General features: G+C 42.7%; 1 protein-coding gene across 1 annotated transcript in view; it reads left to right on the forward strand.

Moving 5' to 3' along the window:
* stam2 (signal transducing adaptor molecule (SH3 domain and ITAM motif) 2) overlaps positions 1-22,522 on the forward strand; it is a 98,456-nt gene that overhangs the window by 39,802 nt on the left and 36,132 nt on the right. Inside the window, exons 4-8 of the mRNA XM_072579932.1 lie at positions 1,620-1,724; positions 6,959-7,105; positions 13,074-13,152; positions 15,567-15,759; positions 16,767-16,861. Of these exons, the coding sequence (XP_072436033.1) occupies positions 1,620-1,724; positions 6,959-7,105; positions 13,074-13,152; positions 15,567-15,759; positions 16,767-16,861 (619 nt within the window). The remainder of the gene's footprint in view (positions 1-1,619; positions 1,725-6,958; positions 7,106-13,073; positions 13,153-15,566; positions 15,760-16,766; positions 16,862-22,522) is intronic.

A 22,522-nucleotide genomic window follows, 5' to 3' on the forward strand; every position in this document is an offset into this window, starting at 1 on the left:
AACTGCACTGACTAGGAGTTTCCCTTTTCTCTAATTCTGTTAATTTGAGAAGGACTGATTTTTATTTTCCCAATTCATTCCTGGGATGTGGGCATTGCTGTCTTGCCATTATTTATTGCCCATCCCTAGTTGACCCTGAGATGGTGGTAATGAGCTACCTCCTTGAACTGATGCTGTCCATCTGCTGTTAGGATGGAGAGTGGCTTGACGTGGAACTTTTTGCTGGTGGTATTCCCATGTATCTACTGCCCTTGTCATTCCAGATGGAAATGGTCATGGATTTGGAAGGCACTGTCTAAGGATCTTTCCTGCATTTTGTTTATGGTGCACATTGCTACTGAGTGCTGGTGGTGGAGGGAATGGATGTTTGTGGATGTGATGCCAATCAAGCAGGACATTGTGGAAGTCTGGTTTAGAATAAGGCACATACGAGTGAATTCCCCTCTGGGAGCATCCTTGACGACATCAGAACCACTGGGCATCGCAGAGTTTGTAAAATGGTGCAGTGATGGTTTAACTCAGCAATGTTCACCACAACTAGCGTCCTCCATCCAACTCTATTTTGAGCTTGCCAGCTCAGTAATCTCAGCAGTAATGTCTGCACTCCCTAGAAAGACAGTGGTACTGTCAGAAACATCAATCAACCCCTGAGCTAGCAGTGTTCCTACCCCTCCCCAAACCCAACTAGAAATGAATGCTGTAACTAAATAGAAAACATACAAGACACAGCCTTTTTCAACTATGTAATCACAATACTCGCTGCGGTGGACATCCAGTTTGTGAAGGAATAATCCATTGTTTAAAAATCACACAACACCAGGTTATAGTCCAACAGGTTTAATTGGAAGCACTAGCTTTTGGAGTGCTGCTGCTTCATCAGGTAGTTGACGCAGCACTCCGAAAGTTAGTGCTTCCAATTAAACCTGTTGGACTATAATCTGGTGTTGTGTGATTTTTAACTTTGTACAGCCCAGTCCAACACCGGCATCTCCAAATCATGAGTAATCCATTGTCCGTGTTTAGAACGGAAAGTTGGGAATACTTACTTCTGGCATGTGTCCCTACTTGTCAAATGTTTCCTGTTACAAAATGATAAAACATGAACATGGGGAGGCGATGGTCTAGTAGTATGATTGCTAGACTGTTCATCCAGATACCCAGATAATGTTCTCGAAACCAGGATTCGAATCCTGACACATGGTGGCATTTGAATTCAATTTTTTAAAAATCTGCAACTGAGCATTCAGTGGTGACCATGAATTTATTGTTGATTGTCAGAAAAACCCATTTGGTTCACTAATCTCCTTACCTGGTCTGGCCTACATGTGACTCTAGATCCTCAGCAATGTGATTCTGAACTACCTTCTGAGCAATTAGGGATGGGCAATAAATGTTGGCCTAGCCAGTGACTCGCTCATTTCATGAACAAATTTTTAAAAGAAGAAAATTCTAGTCCAATATGACAGCAGCTTAGCCATCTTTATAGTCCTCTGGCTGTGTTTAAATGCTATGCAGAGGTCCAATTAGATAACACTTATTGACTTGTTAATAATGCTCTTTGTAAACCCTCTTCCAGTTTTTTTATAGTCTGCTGATCATCTTTGTGTCTCATTTTGCAGTTACTAGGTGCTTGTGTCTCAAACTGTGGGAAGATCTTCCACTTAGAAATATGTTCTCGTGATTTCACAAGTGAAGTTGGAAATTTATTAAGTGTATATAATAAGGTATAGTAACCAACTTTTTGGTTATCTTTTAATCATTGTCTCTGTCTGTGATAAATTTCTAATGCAACTGTTGCTGTTACTTTTTGTTTCCTTGCCTACTAAATCAAGGTGTCATATGCATTTATACACACAGTCTCAGAATAAAATAATCATAATTCTCTGGATCTTCCTGAAAACTCAGGCCACAATCACGATGTAATCAAAGATACCGGGACAAAATTTCTTGGACCTCTTGTTTTCTTTTGCCAAGACCCTTGTCCAAAACATTCAAGGTTAACTGTAATAGCTGCACACGATCATCAGCAGCAGTTGAGATTTTGTTTAACTCTTACTAGTTTCCTGGCCACTTCCAGGCACATTGATCAGGAAAGATGCACGAGTACCTGGCGCTGTCACTGAGTTACTATAAGCTGATACATTTGCTACTCTTGTCTCTTGCAAAACTCACTGGTACTAATACAGGAATTTTGCAGCTTAATTTATTTTTCTCACACTGATTGCTGTGATGTAATAACAACTTGGAGATAATGAGAGTCAGAGTGGAGCTGGAAAAAGCACAGCAGGTCAGGCAGCATCAGAGAAGGAGGGGAGTTGACGTTTCAGGTTGGAACCTGAACAAGCAACTCGCCTCTTCCTCTGATGCTGCCAGACCTGTATTGCTTTTCCAGCTCCACTCTTTACCTACTGCGAAGTAATACCAAATCCAGCACTACCATTGATGTCAAACTTGCCCTCCAGAAAAGCAAAGAAGTTAGATTCAATTTGTATCCTGTAGACCAAAAGAGTTGGGAACAGGAGTAGTCCATTGGGCTTCTTGAGCTTGCTCCACCATTCATGGCTGATCCAACATTTCTCATGTCTGCTTTCCTGCCCTTTCCCTGTAATCCTTGATACCCCTACCAATCCAGAATCTAACTATCGCAGCCTTAGATACACACAAAGACTCTGCCCTACAGGTGCCTGTGGCAGCAAGTTCATAAGAGCCTCAGATCTCCTGAGAGACAAAATTTGTGCTGATCTCAGTTTTAAATGGATGCCTCTTTTACTTAAGAACATAAGGATTAGGAAGAGGAATAGGCCATCTGGCCCATCGAACTTGCTCCACCATTCAGTAAGTTGATGGTTGATTTTTTTTTGTGGACTCAACTCCACATACCCAGCCAATCCTTTTTCCTTATTCCTTATTCCTTTGCTGTTCCTTTTACTGTCTTTCTGAGACTATGCCCTCTGGTCCTAGTTTCTCCCCATGAAGGGAAATATGCTCTCAGCATTTAGCCTGTCAAGCCATAAGACCACATCTAAAAGATTAGAATTAGGCCATTCAGTCCATCGTCTATTCCACTATTTGATTGTGGCCGATAGGTTTCTGAACCCCATTCTCCTGCTTTCTCCCTGTAACCTTTAGTCAATCTTTTTCTGCCTTAAATACACTCGCTGACTGGGCGTCCACAGCCTTCTGTGGCAATAAATTCCACAGATTCACCATCCTCTGGCTGAAGAAATTCCTCCTCTTCTTAGTTCTGAAGAGTCATACCTTCATTCTGAGGCTGTGCCCTTGGGTCTTAGTCTCTCTAACTATTGGAAATATCCTCTCTATATCTTCTGTATCCAGGCGCCCCTCAGTATTTTGTAAGTTTCAATCAGTTCCCTTTCATCCTTCTAAACTCCACTGAATGGAGAGTCCTCAGCTGCGCCTCATATGACAAGCCTTTAGGATTATTCTTGTGCTTGCGGTGGAGGGAGTTTACGTCTGCCCTTGGATACCAGGCCCAAAACTGCTCACAGTATTTCATGTGAAGTATGACCAGAGCCTTACACAGCTTTAGATGTACATCTCTCTCTTCTTGTATTTTAGCCCTCTTATAAAGAATGCAAACATTGCTTTTGCCTTCCTAACTACCAACTGCATGTTAATGTTCAGAGAATCCTGAACTAGGTCTCCAAGTACCTTTTGTGTTTCAGATTGCTGAAGCCTTTCCTTGTTTAGAAAATAATCTATGCCTCTTCTTCCTACCACATACTTTCCCATATTCCATCTGCTGTTTCCTTGTCCATTCTTTCTGTAGTCTGCCCAAGTCCTGCAGCCTCCGCATTTCCTCAGCACTACCTGTCCCTCTACCTAATTTTGTCATCTGCAAACTTGGCAACTACGCCTTCAATTTCTTCACCCAGATCATTAATGCATATCGTGAATAGTTATGCTCCCAACACTGACCCCTGCAGAACTCCACAGGCCACCAGCTGCCATCCTAAAAAGCCCCCTTTATTCAAAGTTTGGGAGAAGATTTGTAGCTCGGGTGCTCGTTGTTGTGGTTCTGTTCGCTGAGCTGGGAATTTGTGTTGCACATGTTTCGTCCCCTGTCTAGGTGACATCCTCAGAGCTTGGGAGCCTCCTGTGAAGCGCTTCTGTGTTGTTTCCTCCGGCATTTATAATGGTTTGTCTCTGCCGCTTCCGGTTGTCAGTTCCAGCTGTCCGTTGCAGTGGCCGGTATATTGGGTCCAGGTCGATGTGCTTATTGATTGAATCTTTGGATGAGTGCCATGCCTCTAGGAATTCCCTGGCTGTTCTCTGTTTGGCTTGCCCTATGATGGTAGTGTTGTCCCAGTCAAATTCATGTTGCTTGTCATCTGCGTGTGTGGCTACTAAGGATAGCTGGTCGTGTTGTTTCGTAGCTAGTTGGTGTTCATGGATACGGATCGTTAGCTGTCTTCCTGTTTGTCCGAAGTAGTGTTTTCTGCAGTCCTTGCATGGGATTTTGTACACTACATTGGTTTTGCTCATGTTGGGTATCGGGTCCTTCGTTCTGGTGAGTTGTTGTCTGAGAGTGGCTGTTGGTTTGTGTGCTGTTATGAGTCCTAGTGGTCGCAGTAGTCTGGCTGTCAGTTCAGAAATGCTCCTGATGTATGGTAGTGTGACTAGTCCTTTGGGTTGCGACATGTCCTCGTTCCGTTGCCTTTCTCTTAGGCATCTGTTGATGAAATTGTGAGGGTATCAGTTTTTGGCGAATACCTTGTATAGGTGTTCCTCTTCCTCTTTTTGAAGTTCTGGTGTGCTGCAGTGTGTTGTGGCCCTTTTGAATAGTGTCTTGATGCAACTTCGTTTGTGTGTGTTGAGGTGGTTGCTTTCATAATTTAGGACTTGGTCCGTGTGTGTGGCTTTCCTGTAACGATCCGTATCCATGAACACCAACTAGCCACGAAACAACATGACCAGCTATCCTTAGTAGCCACACATGCAGATGACAAGCAACATGAATTTGACTGGGACAACACTACATTATAGGGCAAGCCAAACAGAGAACAGCCAGGGAATTCCTAGAGGCATGGCACTCATGCACAGATTCTATCAACAAACACATCGACCTGGACCCAATATACCGGCCACTGCAACGGACAGCTGGAACTGACAACCGGAAGCAGCAGAGACAAACCATTATAAATGCTGGAGGAAACATCACAGAGGTGCTTCACAGGAGGCTCCCAAGCCCTGAGGATGTCACCTTGACAGGGGACGAAACGTTTGCAAGAAAAATTCCCAGCTCAGCGAACAGAACCACAACAGCCCCCTTTATTCACATTCTCTACCTTCTGCCAGTCAGCCACTCCTGTATCCATGCCAGTATCTTCCCCTAACTCCATGGGGTCATGCCTTACTTAGCAGCCTCCTTGTTAAAGGCCTTCTGGAAGTGCAAATAGATCACATCCACTGGCTCTTCTTTGTCTAACTTGCTCATTACCTCCACAAAGAATTCTGACAGTTTCGTCAGACATGACTCCCTTGATGAAACCATTGTTGACTCAGTCCTATTGTATAATGAACCTCCAAGTAATCGCATCCTTAATAATAGATTCTCTTAAATGACTGAGGTCAGGCTAATTAGTCTATAGTTTCCTGTCTTCTGCCTCCCTCCCTCCCTTAAACGGAAGTGTTATGTTAGCCATTTTCCAGTCCTCTGGGACTCCTCCCAGCTTCCTGAAATATCCACCAATGCCCCAACAATTTCTTGCAGGTTCTCTTTTGGAACTCAGGGTGTAGTCCATCTGACCCATTTGATTTATCCATCTTCAGACCTTTCAGCTTCCCTAGTACCTTCTCCTTAATGGCATCTTCTGCACTCACATCGCCGCGCTGTCCCCGCCCACCGACTCTTGAAGTTCTAGTAATGTATTGCACTGTAAAGACTGATGCAAAGTACCTATTCTGTTTCCCAGTCACTTCATTGATTTGCCATTACTATTTCACAGCCTTATTTTCCAACAGTCCAATTTCTACTCTTGTGGCTCTCTTACCTTTTTATATATTTCTAAACAAAATTCTTGCAATTTTCTTTTATATTACGAGCTATCTTACTGTAGTGATTGGAACTAGGTGGAACTCATTGACTGGGATCCTTGATTGGGATTGTTGACCTGGGCCAATCAGTGAGACCTGGCTGACTGATGGATACAGGGGGATTCAGAGAGCTTCCTGACTTCAGGGTCTGACTCTGAGCTGGCTGGTCACAGCTAGTATACTGTGCACATGCAAATAAATGGTGACCTGGTGATGAGATACCAGCCTGTCTACATTTATTTCACTTGCCCTCATGTTTTATCTTCTCCCTTCCCTCTCCTTATTGCTTTTATATCCTCTGCTGATTTTTAAAGACTTCTCAGTCCTCTGGCTTCCCACTAATCTTCACATTTGAAGCTTTCTGAGCATACAAACCCCTTAAGAGGCAAGTATACAGTATACCTAGAGAGTAGTTGGGTGCCATGCATAAGTATTGGGTGAAGCAAATGACTTTGGTGTATTAGAGGGTAAACTAAATGGAAAGATGGGAAAGAAGAGAATATAAGAATGTGAGATGAGATGGAGTATGATGAGAAAGGTATTGAGGAGTCTTGTGTAATGTTGAGCTTTGCAGTCTTTCACCTGTGTAACTCCCTGTTTCTGCATTGTACGCTATCTAATATTTAATAGAAATGCAGTAAAATGTCATTGTGACATTGCTGGTGACATTTGCCGACATTTGCCAACATCTGACTGCTGCATTTGACCTTAATTCCTTGTAATGGACTTGAATTTGAGCATGAGAGTCTTTACTATGTGGAATTTTAAAACTACATCAGGAGGCTTCCCTTGCAGACGAAGTTTCTGTCAAAAATGTCGCTGAAAGTTGATTATACAGCTGAATTTTTTTTCATTGAAAGTACATCTGTATGATGAACTGTGTCTTGCTATTTCTCCCCAGGCTCATCCGAAAGTATGTGAAAAGCTGAAGGCATTATTGGTGGAATGGGTGGAGGAGTTTCAAAAGGATCCCCAGCTCAGTCTTATTGCTGCTACCATCAAAGCACTTAAAGAAGATGGTGTCTCCTTTCCTTCAATGAGCTCACAGGTACCCTTGGAATGTTTTCGTTTATGGGAAATGGGTGGCGCTGGAAACCTTGGTGACCTGCTGGAGATCAAATGATGAAGGTTTGCTATAGTGTTGTTAGGTAAGGGAGTTCCAAGATTTTACCCCTGCGAGAATGAACTCAGTGACATGAGTCTACACCTGGGTGTTGTGTGTAACTCTAAGGAGAACTTGATGCATCCTGCAGCTGCTTCTTTCACCATTCTGGGTGATGGGATTGTCAGCCTGGAAGATATTACACCATAGTAACTCTCTTGACAAGAGAAACATATTGATGTCTCAGCACCCTAAATGTTAGGCTTATTCCTGTTCCAATTCTCATGGTCTGCTGTACATGAGTTGAACCTAATCTCTTCCCTATTCTAGAAGGACAAAATTGACATCAATCTCAATGCAGGATTTGCTGTTGCATCACAAAAATCATGTGAGAAAAAGAGAACCTACCTGTCGGCTTACTGCGATCTTGCATCTGATTTCCCTTCTGGTGATGTTTAACAAGACCAACTCTAGATCTTTGGGCCAAAGCACTTTTTTAAAAATTGCTCTTGGGATGAGCGCAATGTTGAAGAGACTAATGTTGCCATTCCTTTCATTTTCCTTGAGAAGGTGATGGTGTGTTACCTTGAACCACTGCAGTTCAGAAGGTATAAGTCTCCCACTACCCTACTAGAGAGGAGTTTCCAGGATGTAAAACCAGTCACTGAAGGAATGGATCTTCGTTCCATGCCAGGGTGTGACATAACCTTTGGGGAAAACTCACTGTGCTGGGTGCTTCCGTCTGCCTGTTGCCCATGTGTTTGAGATTGCAGGTTCAATAACTGCTTTTGAAGATGGCTTAGTGCACAGTGCATCATATGGATGGGGCATCATGTTGTTCCTCTGTGCTGATGATAGAAGGAGAGAATTTTAAAGGTAGTGGGTGCATGGGATGCTAATCAAACAGGCTGCGTTATCCTATGTGATGGTGAACTTCTCGAGTGTTATTGATGCTGCATGTGTCCAATCCAATGGAGAGTATTCCATTACAGTCCTTGGGAATGATGTGGGTGAGGGGAAAGCACTGTATAAACTTATACCATTCGTCAAGAATGAGAGTGCGTTCTTGGAGCACAGTACAAGTTAAAGCAGCAGTAGAGGTGTGTAATATGGTATGCATGCTTAAAGGAATGTAGAGCAACCACGTGCTGCGTACAATTATTTCAAGTGAGTCACCAGGTCCCAACCAGTTCATGATGAATTGGAAGAGGTGTAACTCAGAATTCATTTGAAAGTTTGGAGATTGACAAATATAGCATCATGTTCAAAACTAGGGAGGACATGGATGTGTTTGGCAAATAGAGAGCAGCTAACATTGTTGAATGCAGGAGAGTTACTAGTAGTGAGGATGAGTGTTATGCTTAGTGAGTACATAAAATTTGAGTTAACAGTCTTGTGGTGCAGTAGTCGTGTCTCTACCCAGACCTTCTGCCCTAGGGTAAAGGTCCCAGTTGCCATGGAGTTGTCATAACATATCCAAGCGTGAAAGTTATAAAAGGTATACATTTTTAAATGTATGTGCTGATGAACATAATCTATGGATTTCTTAGTGGCTCATGCATGATTAACTTAGTATAATTTTTCTGGTAAACTACCAATTGTGTAGACGATGTTGAAAAAAACGTAGTTGTTGGAGGTCAATCATCTTGGTCCAGGACATCATTGCAGGTGTTTCTCAAAGTTGTATCCTAGCCCGACCATCTTCAGCTGCTTCATGAATGAGAGCAAAAGATCAGAAATGGGGATATTTGTTGACAATTTCATAATGTTCAGTATCACTCGTGACTCTTCAAGTACTAAAGCAGTCAGTGTCCAAATGCAGCAAGACCTAGACAACATCTAGATTTTTGGTTAACAAATGGCAACTAACCTACGTGCTAAACAAGTGCCAGACAAAGACCATCTCCAACAAAAGATAATCCAACCATTGTCCCTTGACATTCATTGGCATTACCATCACTGAATTGTCAACATTTCTGAGGATTACCAGAGACCAGAAGCTGATTGGACCAGCCATGTATTGTTTCTAATTTGTACATAGAATGGCTCAACCAGCATGTGTTGCCAAATCCTAATTGCCCAGAAGGTCGTTAGAAATCAATCCCATTACTATGGTCTGGAGTTACAGACCAATCATGGGGGTGTGTTTTACTCCCTTAATAGACACTAAAGAACCAAAAATCAACAGTGGTTATGTGGTGGCCATTAGGCTAGCTTTTAATTCAGATTATATTCAATTCAACCATTTGCCTTAGTGGGATTTGAACCTGGAAGATCAACTGGACCTCTTGGATGACCAGTGACTTTACCACTATGCCATTGTCTCCCAAGAGGCTACAAGAGCAGATCTGAGACTAGCAATTAGAGTCATATAGAGTCATAGAGATGTACGGCATGGAAACAGACCCTTCGGCCCAACCCATCCATGCTGACCAGATATCCCAACCCAATCTAGTCCCACCTGTCAGCACCCAGCCCATATCCCTCCAAACCCTTCCTATTCATATACCTGTCCAAATGCCTCTTAAATGTTGCAATTGTACAAGCCTCCACCAAATCCTCTGGCAGCTCATTCCATGCACGTACCACCCTCTGCATGAAAATGTTACCCCTTAGGTCTCTATTATATCTTTCCCCTCTCACCCTAAACCTCTGCCCTCTAGTTCTGGACTCCCTAACCCCAGGGAACAGACTTTGCCTATTTATCCTATCCATGCTCCTCATAATTTTGTAAACCTCTATAAGGTCACCCCTCAGCCTCTGACGCTCCAGAGGAAACAGCCCCAGCCTATTCAGCCTCTCCCTACAGCTCAAAACCTTCAACCTTAGCAACATCCTTGTAAATCTTTTCTGAACCCTTTCAAGTTTCATAACATCTTTCCGGTAGGAAGGAGACCAGAATTGCACGCAATATTCCAACAGTGGCCTAACCAATGTCCTGTACAGCCGCAACATGACCTCCCAACTCCTGTACTCAGTACTCTGACCAATAAAGGAAAGTATACCAAACGCTTTCTTCACTATCCTATCTACCTGCGGCTCCACTTTCAAGGAGCTATGAACCTGCATTCCAAGGTCTCTTTGTTCAGCAACACTCACTAGGACCTTACCATTCAGTGTATAAGTCCTGCTAAGATTTGCTTTCCCAAAATGCAACACCTCGCATTTATCTGAATTAAACTCCATCTGCCACTTCTCAGCCCATTGGCCCATCTGGTCCAGATCCTGTTGTAATCTGAGGTAACCCTCTTCGCTGTCCACTACATCTCCAATTTTGGTGTCATCTGCAAACTTACTAACTGTACCTCTTATGCTCGCATCCAAATTATTTATGTAAATGACAAAAAGTAGAGGACCCAGCACCCATCTTTGTGGCACTCCACTGGTCACAGGCCTCCAGTCTGAAAAACAACTCTCCACCACCACCCTCTGTCTTCTACCTTTGAGCCAGTTCTGTATCCAAATGGCTAGTTCTCCCTTTATTCCATAAGATCTAACCTTGCTAATCAGTGTCCCATGGGAAACCTTGTCGAACCCCTTACTGAAGTCCATATAGATCATATCTACTGCTCTGCCCTCCTCAATCTTCTTTGTTACTTCTTCAAAAAACTCAATCAAGTTTGTGAGACATGATTTCCCATGTACAAAGCCATGTTGACGATCCCGAATCAGTCCTTGCCTTTCCAAATATATGTACACCCTGTCCCTCAGGATTCCCTTCAACAACTTGCCCACCACATGGTGAGGACAATGCAGGAGAGAGAGAGAAAGCGAGAACCTGCGCAGTTGCTACCTTTGCTATTTGAATTAATGTATCGCTGGACATCAAACAGTGAAAGACAAAATTCTGTGGCAAGTAACACACCACCTGTCTCCTCATTGCCTGCTTAAGGTACAATACTTCCCACATGCCCTAATGGGTGCAGCTCCAACAGTACTTGAGAAACTTGAAAGCATGCAGGATAAATCAACTTGCATGATTGGTACCCCATCAACCACCATCAGGATTCATTTCTTTTACCACCAATAAACACTGGCATTGTACCATTGACAAGATGCCCTGCAGTAACTCGCCAAGGCTGCTTTAACAGCGCCTTCTAATCCTGTGACTGTCCCAACGAGAAAGTCAAGAGCAGTTGATGCATGGGAATACTGCCACTTGCAAATTCCCCTCCAACCCATTCTTTCTTGGAAATATATTGCTGTTCCCTGACTGTCCCTGGGTTAAAGTCCAGGAGCTCCCTTTCTAGCAGCACTATGGGTGGTCCCTACATTGTAAGACCAACACTGATTCAAGAAGGTAGCTCAATGACATCTTAAGGGAAATTGGCAATGGGAAATAGGCAGCAGTACCATATCTTCTAAACAAATACGTTTTTAAAAAACACAAACCATGCCTTGTACATTCTAATACAATACTCAACGGTGATTGTTCAGTAGAAATTAATGATTTTGGTGGGGGTGGGGAGAGAGATTGAATAAAATGCAACTTGTTGAATAGTGAGGGGGAAAGGTACAGTGAAGGACAAGAATATGAGAATAAAAAGTTGCAGTGTGGATTCATGCTTCCACAGGCATAGTGCATCATTTGTGCTCTGCCTTTGCTGAAGTTTCCACAATTTTGTTGAGTATTGAACAAAACCCTTCCTGTCCATGTTAGAGTTAAAAGCATCTCTGAACATTTTAATACTGTCGGTAAAGAAAGGAAGAATCCTTGACAAATGAGCACCGACCCCAAACTGCACCCAAAGATCATAAGATGTAGGAATAGAAGTCGGCCATTCATCCCATTGAGTCTGCTCCACTGTTTAATGAGATGGGCAGCACAGTAGCTCAGCAGTTAACACTGCTGCCTCACAGCACCAGGTACCCGGGTTCAATTCCAGCCTCTGGCAACTGTCTGTATGGAGTTTCCTCCGGGTGCTCCGGTTTTCTCCCATAGTCCAAAGATGTGCAGGTCAGGTGAATTGGCCATGCTAAGTTACCTGTCATGTTCAAGGATGTGTAGGTTAGGTGCGTTAGCCAGGGGAATGAGTCTGGGTGAGATCCTCATCTCCACTTTTTCCTACCTTTTTCTCCATAACTCTTGATTCCCTTCCTGAATAAAAATCTGTCTATCTCAGTTATCTGAATAGACTGAGTAACATGGCCTCAATCCCGTGCAGTAAAGAATTCCACAGACTCGCTACCCTCTGAGAGAAAAAGAATCCCTCCTCACTCCTCCTCAAATGTGAGATTTCTTATCCTGAGATTATGTCCTCTGATTCTAGTTTCTTCCACAGAAGGAAATTGCCTTTCCACAGCCACTCTGTCAGGTCTCCTTAGAGTCTTGTATATTTCAACAAGATCACCTTCTGAACTCCAGTTAGTACAAGCTCAATGGTTAGCACTGCTGACTCCCAGCGCCAGGGTCCCAGATTTGATTCCAGCCTCTGGTGACTGTGCAAACTCCACACAGACATTCTCCTCGTGTCTGTGTGGGTTTCCTCCGGGTGCTCTGGTCTCCTCCCACAGTCCAAAGATGTGCAGGTCAGGTGAATTGGCCATGGTAAGCGGCCCATAGTGTTAGGTGCATTAGTCAGGGGGAAATGGGTCTGGGTGGGTAATTCTTCAGAGGGTCGGTATGGACCAGTTGGGCCGAAGGGTCTGTTTCCACACTGTAGGTAATCTAATCAATCTGCACAACCTGTCCTCATAAGAAAATACCTGGGATAAACTTGGTCAACCTTCTCTGGACTGCCTCCAATGCCTTTACATAAGGGACCCCAAACTGTTCACAGTATTACAGCTGTAGTAAAACCTACTTTGTTTTATATTTCCATTCCCTTTGAAATAAAGGCTAACAGAGGGACCACAGCTGGCTTGATGAGAATGTATTTTAGTGAGTGTAAATGTTCCATTTCTTTTCAAATAGAGCCAGAGCACTTCAAATTCATCGAAAGATAGTGTAACAGGAGTAAGTAGAAGTACTGAAGATGTTGACCTAGCTAAAGGTAAGGAATAAGATCATAATGTGAATATTTTGCATTTTTATAATTTGTGGGCTATGCATTTTTACAAGAGCAAGTCAGAACTTGAAGCCAAATTTGCTTTTTAAAAAAAAAGGCCAGGACATGACATTATGTTGGCATACAAAATGGGGAAGACACAGAAACCTGCTTATTGAGAGATTTACTGTGCTTCTGTGTCTATTGTGGCTTTGAGAGTTTATCCAGCGAGTAGCTGTGCCAATTTAAACCAGTATTGACATGTTTTGTCTTTATCTGTCTGGTTAGTGGATCACATGGAGAAGGTGGTGAGGTTGGAGGAAGAGGGGTGGAGAGCGTGGGAAATCGTTAGGTTGCTGATTCCTAGGGACCAAATTTAGAAATGCGCATTAGATGCTCTAAGTTTGAATAAACTGCTGAAATTTCCTTTTGCAGCTAATGTGTGAACATTAGCCACACTTTTGGAGTTGGACCACACTTGGGACAGAATAGTTCCAATGAATCATCGCCTTGAACTGAAATGTTAACTCTTTCTCTACAGATGTTCCCCGACTTGCTCAGTATTTCCAGCAATTTTGATTTTGACCTTGAGCTGCTATGCACAGAGCCATTCTGCTCTGGGAATTGTTCAAATCTGACTCTGATTCAAACCCACTTCATGACAGAATGGTCCAACACAGAATTACACGTGGGTTCAATTATCAGGGAGCACGTCTTGGCTCCATGCCTCTTCATACCTTGGCTTGCTAAAATCTATTGATCTAAGCGTGAACATTGTTAATACTACTTGTTCCTACTGCTTTTTGTTGGAATGGTCCTGTGATTCTATACACTTTTACCACTCATTGAGTTGTATGTCCTAGTTTCTTCATTGAATGACCAGGCTCTAATTTCCAGAATCTATTTGTCTTCGGTCCCTCCACTAGTGGAAAAATATTTCTCTCTCATTACCTCTATTCAGAATCCTAAAAATCTTAGTTGTAGGGAATACCTAATCAGGTATTTGTCATCCCATCTCTCATAATTTAACCCTTTTGAGCTCTGGCAACATTCTAGTAACTCTGTATTCAAGGTAATATATTTGTGAAGTTGTGTTCTCAGAATTGAACACTGTATTTCATAGAGCCATAGAAAAACGAGAAAGTTTTTCTCGTTGACCTGTCATGTCTGTGCTAGGCTCTAGGTTTGGTCTAACTAGGCCTCTGTTTAGCTTTAATAAACAAAGGAACATGGATACAGGACTTGCCTCCTCATTCAGTATAAGTATGGCCAATCAAATGCTTCATTGCTTTGTACTTGCCCCAACCCCGTAATCCTCTTCACTACTTATCGGAAATCATATCAATCTCTACTTTAAACTTACTCAAACTACCCTTTCATATACCAACCCTACAGATAGTGTTCCATAGCCTTTTGAATTTTTTTTGTATGCCTGAACACTTCACTTTAGTGATATGTGTGCATAGTCCCTTAACCTCTTTTGAAACAAAGGGGTATGTCATTTCTGAGGCGGAAAAGCATGAAGAGCCTTGTTTAAGAGCTCCACAAGTGTGGCCAGCTATCTGAAGGAAGTGCTTTCCAACAGGGACCAGCATTATGGTCTTGAGATGTTGTTATTCTTTTGCACTCCAACTAACAATAATTCTGTATCCTTCAAAAGCTTGCATGGCCCACAGCAGTGTAACCCTCTCTACATTCAACAAGCTGTGCATCCAGATTGAACAAAGTAGTTATCCGGTTGGTGTAGAGGAACTAAGTTTCTAAGACTGATCAGATCAAAACTCACAAATGTAATTCAATTGAAACTTTAAAATTATGCACTCTGTCCTTGATTTAACATATATTGCTGTAAAAAATCTCTGATCCCATTTATGATGCAAACTGTGCAAACTTTATATGCTATGTTTATCAATCTCCGTGCTTCCTAAACTTGATCCCACTGTGAGTCCATTTTGAGGTTTGGTTGTTATTGTGATCTTTTGGTGAGGGAATGGGGAACACTGGAAGAGACAACCTTTTAAGCATGTTGCTGCCTTAAAGCTTGGATCTCGACACTTTATTTGTGACCCCACTAGGGGTCCCAGTCTTTACTTTAGGGAACCCTTGCCTTCACGCTGCTTGATAAGATGGCAGTTGTACTGTGACATATTTAGATGGACAATTCCCTATCCAAAAATATGGATAACAGAAGGAATTTATGATAGGAAAGATGTATGTGGTATTACCCTTTCCATAATGAACTTAGTGTGTACGATGCAAAATTTCAATATAGTATGAGGTGCTATTTCAGAAAATTGCTTGAACAAAACGAGTCTAATTAATAATGGGTTTGTTTTGGAGGATGAGGTTTTTAAAGAAAAATTGCTGTGGAGTAGCAGGTCATGAGTCACAAAATAATCATTTTCCTGTTGGCTTTCCAGCTATTGAGCTTTCTTTGCAGGAGCAGAAACAGCAACAGACGGAAACTAAATCCCTGTACCCATCAACAGAAAGTGCTGCAAATAGCCACAGAAGTGAAGTACGCATGGTTCGTGCCCTGTATGACTTTGAGGCTGTGGAAGACAATGAGCTTACTTTTAAAGCTGGAGAAATTATCACCATTTTAGATGACAGGTAGGTTGGAAATGAATCAATTGGTCAAGCTTGTTGATTCTTTCCTCCCATCAAGTTGGAGTCAAATTCCCAGTATCAAATTGCACTGGTGTGGATCCTTCCCAGCAACTAACTTTCACAGCACGTTGGCTATTCTGCAGAATTGTAAAGAACAGAAGGAAGTCGTTTGCCCTCTCACATGTTGACCTCTGAAAGAGCTGTCCAATTGTGCTTGCTTAACTATGGCCATGCACTCAAGCAGCAGAGGAGGAGGGATGATATCACAAATGATTGTTCACAAACTCATATAGGCTAAGATATCCTAGCAACTAATCACAGATGCTTAATTCCAGAGTCGAAACATCCCTTAAACATGAACCAGTGACAGAGTTTGTAGTATAAGGGAGTATATGAGACTAGGTCCCGGAAGCAATACACTTTAATTGTGATTTTTCAGAAGAAGGAAAAATGCACTCCTGTGATCTGAGTGTCTGAGAAAGCAGCATGGAAAAGCATTAGTGAAAGGGAGTGTTTTCAGAGCAGACAATCTAAAACTACCTCTATTTCGGAGGATCAGTGTCTTTACTCATCCAGTTTCAGCTAAGAACCCTGCAGAACTGCCCCAAACTGAAATGAAAAAGCTGTCTTCCAGGCTGTAGGTGTTTCCCTCAGCCCTAAAAAAACACACAACCTTCTGGCTAAAAGCTATTTACCTTGTCTTCTCATAAAATTCTGAGCATAAACAAAAACACAATTCAAGAAGTCTTTCTTTCACACAGTGTTTTAAGAGAAATAGTTACAAATTAATCATTAAATTCCCTTAGACACACAAGTCCATATGCCACTGGTTCAAATTCCAAAAGAGATGTGTATTTTAGTATATGTATTTAAGTCTTACACGTTGCATTATAAATGTAGAAGCTGAATTAAGGTTTCAACAAAATATAACACCCATATAACCATTGTAACAAAAGTATCCTGATATCCAAATTTAGAGATTATAGTACCTGGTTTGCTGTCTTGTTTAGTGACCCCAACTGGTGGAGAGGCGAGACGAAAAAAGGAGTTGGACTTTTTCCATCGAATTTCGTATCAACCAGTCTGAGTGCAGAGCCTGAGCCAGGTAAGTGAAGACAGCTTACTGTGTTACAGTAATTATTTGATATCTTCAAATGCTTCATGTGGAGAACAGTACAATGTGCTGGTTAACAGTCGGCAATGAGTGCTTCTCCTATGGCTAAGATAGCATAGTGAAACCTCGCTAAAAGATTACTTGTACTGAGAAATGTGTGTGTGAAGGTGCTCTGATTTCAGTGATTTCTTTCTGACAATGGTCTTGAAAAAATGTACCTGCAAGTCGAGCACATGGATAGCTGTGAGTTGAGGGGTGCGTAGGTTAAGTTACTCTATTTTACATTAGGATTAAATCTCGGCACAACACTGGACCAAAAGGGCCTGTTCTGTTCTGTACCTTTCTATGCTCTCGTGAAGGAAAAACCTTTTGGTATTGTAATAGATGGGAATACTCACTATAAGCCTTCTATACCATTTTGAAAGTTAATTGCTGATATTTTCACCTCCACTTTCATGCCCTATTCTCACATCCATTGATTCTGTTAGTGCTCAACAATCTTATTGCTAAGTCTTAAATATACTCTGAAATCCTAAGTTCCCCAACTCTTGAGTAAAGAAATTATTTTCATATCCAAATCTGAAATGGTTAGTGCCCTATCCTGAGACGGTCAGATCTGTTGTTTGCTTTCCAAATAAATCAACCAGGATGGGGTCAAAATTCAATAATTGATCTATGCATAGCCACTCTAAGGAAGCAGGGGCAAAAGAATTGGAATTCCCACTCCTAGTTACTGTTGGGTGACCCTTGCCTAATGCTTAGCATGATATTGCCTTTTTTCCTTCCTCAAAAAATGAGCACGTTGAATATGCAACTTCCTGTAAACTTGTACTGTTCCAAAATATTACTCTTTGTATTCTGCCCCTGTGCTTGCTGATGTATATTGACTCCTGCTGAAGCAATACCTTTTTTTGAAAAAAAAAGAAAAATGTTTATCCTTTTATCAAGCCTTCATTTCCGTAGCCTAGAACATTGCCTTTTCATATTTAGATAACCACCTGCTCATCCTTCTCCGGCCTGTTGATCATAATCCGTTCTAATTGATCCACCATTGATGGCTGTACTATTGGCTAAACTCTGGAATTTTCTCCCTAAATCTCTACATCCCCTCATTATGTAAGATGTTCCTTTTTAAAACCTACAAATGTCAATCCGGGTGGCTTAGTGTCACATTTTGTCTGATGCTTTGAAAGGGTCTTGAAAAAGTTTCATACCTTTTTAAGGAGCACTGAACTACTTTAGGAAAGGATATCTGCCTTTCTTCCCTGCTCTGGCCTACATGTAACTCTAGACTCCCAACAGTGCTGAAAGTCACTCAGCTCAAGAGCAATAAATTTCAGCCCAGCCAGTGACGCCCATATCCCATAATGAACGTTAAAAAGAAATTGCTGATGAACGTGGAGGAGCTGCATAAGAAATAGAAACCCAAGTAGACCATTTAGCCTGTCTGTCATGCTGCTGTATTTATGACAAATTGTGTGCTTCAACACAGACCCAGACACACCATTTCTCTGTTGCCTGCTTTCACGATCTCTCTCCTTCCTTCCTTTCGCCTGCTCTCTCCCTTTCCAACAATATATTCAATGAGGAAACATTCACAATGCTATCAGTCGGGAGTTCCAATGATGTACAACCCTTTTGAGTGAAGTAATTTCTCCTCCTCTCAGTCTTGATCGTCCCTCCCATAGAACATAGAAGAATACAGCGCAGTACAGGCCCTTCGGCCCTCGATGTTGCGCTGATCAAAGCCCACCTAACCTACACTAACCCACTATCCTCCATATACCTATCCAATGCCCGCTTAAATACCCATAAAGAGGGAGAGTCCACTACTGCTACTGGCAGGGCATTCCATGAACTTACGACTCGCTGAGTGAAGAACCTACCCCTAACATCAGTCCTATATCTACCCCCCCTTAATTTAAAGCTATGCCCCCTTGTAATAGCTGACTCCATACGTGGAAAAAGGTTCTCACTGTCAACCCTATCTAACCCCCTAATCATCTTGTACACCTCTATCAAGTCACCCCTAAACCTTCTTTTCTCCAATGAAAACAACCCCAAGTGCCTCAGCCTTTCCTCATAGGATCTTCCTACCATACCAGGCAACATCCTGGTAAACTTCCTCTGCACCCATTCCAGTGCCTCCACATCCTTCCTATAGTATGGCGACCAAAACTGCACACAATATTCCAGATGCGGCCGCACCAGAGTCTTATACAACTGCAGCATGACCTCAGGACTCCGGAACTCAATTCCTCTACCAATAAAAGCCAGTACGCCATATGCCTTCTTCACTGCACTATTTACCTGGGTGGCAACTTTCAGAGATCTGTGTACATGGACACCAAGATCCCTCTGCTCTTCCACACTACCAAGTATCCGACCATTAGCCCAGTACCCCATCTTTTTATTACTCTTACCAAAGTGAATCACCTCACACTTAGCTACATTGAACTCCATTTGCCACCTTTCTGCCCAGCTCTGCAGCTTCTCTATATCCCGCTGTAACCTGCCACATCCTTCCTCACTGTCTACAACTCCTCCGACTTTCGTATCATCCGCAAACTTGCTCACCCAACCTTCTAACCCTTCCTCCAGGTCATTTATAAAAATGACAAACAACAATGGTCCCAAAACAGATCCTTGCGGAACACCGCTAGTGACGGCACTCCAAGATGAACCTTTGCCATCAACTACTACCCTCTGTCTTCTTCCAGCCAGCCAATTCCTAATCCAAACCTCCAACTCACCCTCAATGCCATATCTCTGTATTTTCTGCAGTAGCCTACCATCCTGAAACTGCCCCTAGATTTGAACCAATGGAACCAATCTCAGCATCTATCTTATCAAGCCAATTTCATTCTTAACTCCAGGAGTATAGACCCCATTTTACTCAGTCGGTCAGCGTTGCACGATTCTCTCCTCCTAGGGAGCAATCTATTGAACCTTCATTGTACTGCCTCCAGTGTCAGTATATTCTTTAAAATTGGAGACCAAGGCAGTACAGTTTGCTAGATATGATATTATCAATTTTGTAAACAAGGCAAGCACAATTGCTTTCGAAAGCTGATTGGGAGCAGATGTTCACAGGTGAAGGGATGGCTGGAAAATGGGAAGCTTTCAGAAATGATATAACGAGAATCCACCCTGTGCAATTGTAGCAAGACTTCTTCATTTCCTTAATTTATTTCCCTTGCGATTAAAAGCCAACATGGTATTTGCCTTCCTAATTGCTTGCTGTACCTCCATGCAGCTCTGTCTGTTGTTGGTAGGGGTCACGTGACAAAATATTTCTCTTAGCTAAGCCTATTGTGCCGAGGTGAGTTTTTGCATCATTGCTCCACTGTTGATAGCTGTCTCATGGAGCACAGGACAGAAACAAAATATTGGAATGCTGGCGATCCGACAGGGAAGCGAAATTCTGCCAAGGGTCAGCAGGCCAGACAGCATCTGTGGAGGGAGGGACAGCATTAGAAGTTTGGTTTGAGAAACTGATTCTGACCAAGTTATGATTAAAAGATCATCAACCTGAAACATTAACTCTGTTCCTCTCTCCATGGATGTTGCCACACCCTATATTTCCAATAATTTTCTACTTTATTTTTGTCAAATGTCATGTTAGTGACTGACATCTAAGCTTCTAACGTCATTCTGTTTTTGGGAAATGTTCTTTTGAGTTTTGGTCTGAGTGGTACGAAATGTTGTGATCTCCTTTGCCTGTACTTGTTTTATCCTTAAGTTAAATGACAGAGCAAGTTACAGGAGTGTGTGTGTGTATTTTTAAAATCTCTTTGGAATGTTTGGCAGAACATTGGACAGAATTCCAAACAACAGTTTAATCAGTGCTGTTGCTGATAACTTGACAAACAGTTCAAGTTTTGCTCGTAACTTCTGGTGTCAACTCATGCCAATAGTTGGCTTACTGCCTGGTGACTTTTCTCTCTCCCCTTTCACTGCGCCTCCTGTTTCTGTCTGCCTTGCAATTAGGATTAGAGTAAGTGGCGCAGCCTCTACTAGATAGTCGCAGTACGAGTGAATTACTTTGGGGGACAGAGAAAATTGTTTAGTGCCAACAGTCACAGGATCAGTTGGATGAACATGTCAACTGTGTAGTCTGTTATGCACACACCAGCGCACATCTGGTTGAAGTTTCTAATTATTCCTTAACTCCGTAGTGGCCAGTTTGTAATTATCCCCTTTGACTATCCAAAGTGGCTGTTTGAGGTCTTGTCCTAAGAACCAGTTCACTCCCATGTACTTTATTCCTGAAGTATTGTGTGTGGAGAAAAGTAATTATTTTGGAATGAGGATTTCTTGCCCCGAGAAAGTTTTGAAATGGTGTTTTGAGTAATTTTTTTTCAGTAAGGAGAATATAACAGCATTAGGTAAGTAGAGTGGATTAATGACAAAGTAGTTCCAGCTCAAATAGAATGCCTCCCACACATACCACTGCCCTGCCTGCAGCCTATTCACTTTTAGGCAGTGCAGCATCATTCAGTTAACAGGCTGTAGAAATGATCTGTCTTTGTGTCTGTTGCTAGTCATTCAGAGTTCCTGTAGATTCTGGGCTGCAGTGCGGAGAAAATTAAGTGTTTATAGTCTGAACTGGTTTCAGATTTGCAACTTCAAGAGCTTCTGTTTTGAATTCTTTGTCCTTTCAAGGTGAATAAGTTGCAAGGGTTATGATGTATTCTTAGTTTTGTGTCACTGGTTTGGCGAGTGAATGGGAGGAACATACAATAAGACGACTGAAAACACAAGATGCTGGCAATCACAGCAGATCAGGCAGCATCTGTGGGGAGAGAGAGCCAGTTAATGTTTCTAATCTAGATGACTTTTCATCAGAGCTGCCTGATCCCCGTGACTTCCAATGTTTGTTTTTGTTTTCAGTACAGATTCCAGCATCCTGCAGTAATTTCCTCCTCTAAAATAGGACATCTCAGTGGCCATTTGGCCCGTTGAATCTGAGCCAGCTGTTTTGAGGAACAGTGCAGTTATTCTCACTGTACCTGACTCTCTATCCATCAGTGCTGAAAACTGTGTAGCTGGAAAAGCGCAGCAGGTCAGGCAGCATCCAAGGAGCAGGCGAATCGACGTTTTGGGCAGAAGCCCTTCTCCGCATTCCTGAAAAAGGGCTTATGCCCGAAACATCGATTCTCCTGTTCCCTGGATGCTGCCTGACCTGCTGCGCTTTTCCAGCAACACATTTTTCAGCTCTGATCTCCAGCATCTGCAGTCCTTTCACCAACACATTCCACACTGACCTTTAAATTTACCTGGACCATCTCCGACACCTCCCTCCCCTTCCTGGACCTCTCCATCTACGTTAATGACGACTGACTTGACACTGACATTTTTTACAAACTCACTGACTCCCACAGCTACCTGGATTACGCCTCTTCCCACCCTATCTCTTGCAAAAATGCCATCCCGTATTTCCAGTTCCTCCGCCTCCACCGGATCTGCTCCCAGGAGGACCAGTTCCACCACAGAACACACCAGATGGCCTCCTTCTTTAGAGACCGCAATTTCCCTTCCCACGTGGTTAAAGATGCCCTCCAACGCATCTCGTCTACATCCCGCACCTCCGCCCTCAGCCCCCACCCCTCCAACCGTAACAAGGACAGAACGCCCCTGGTGCTCACCTTC

This window comes from Chiloscyllium punctatum, chromosome 10 (assembly GCF_047496795.1).
Source record: "Chiloscyllium punctatum isolate Juve2018m chromosome 10, sChiPun1.3, whole genome shotgun sequence".
NCBI classification, from domain to species: Eukaryota; Metazoa; Chordata; class Chondrichthyes; order Orectolobiformes; family Hemiscylliidae; genus Chiloscyllium; species Chiloscyllium punctatum.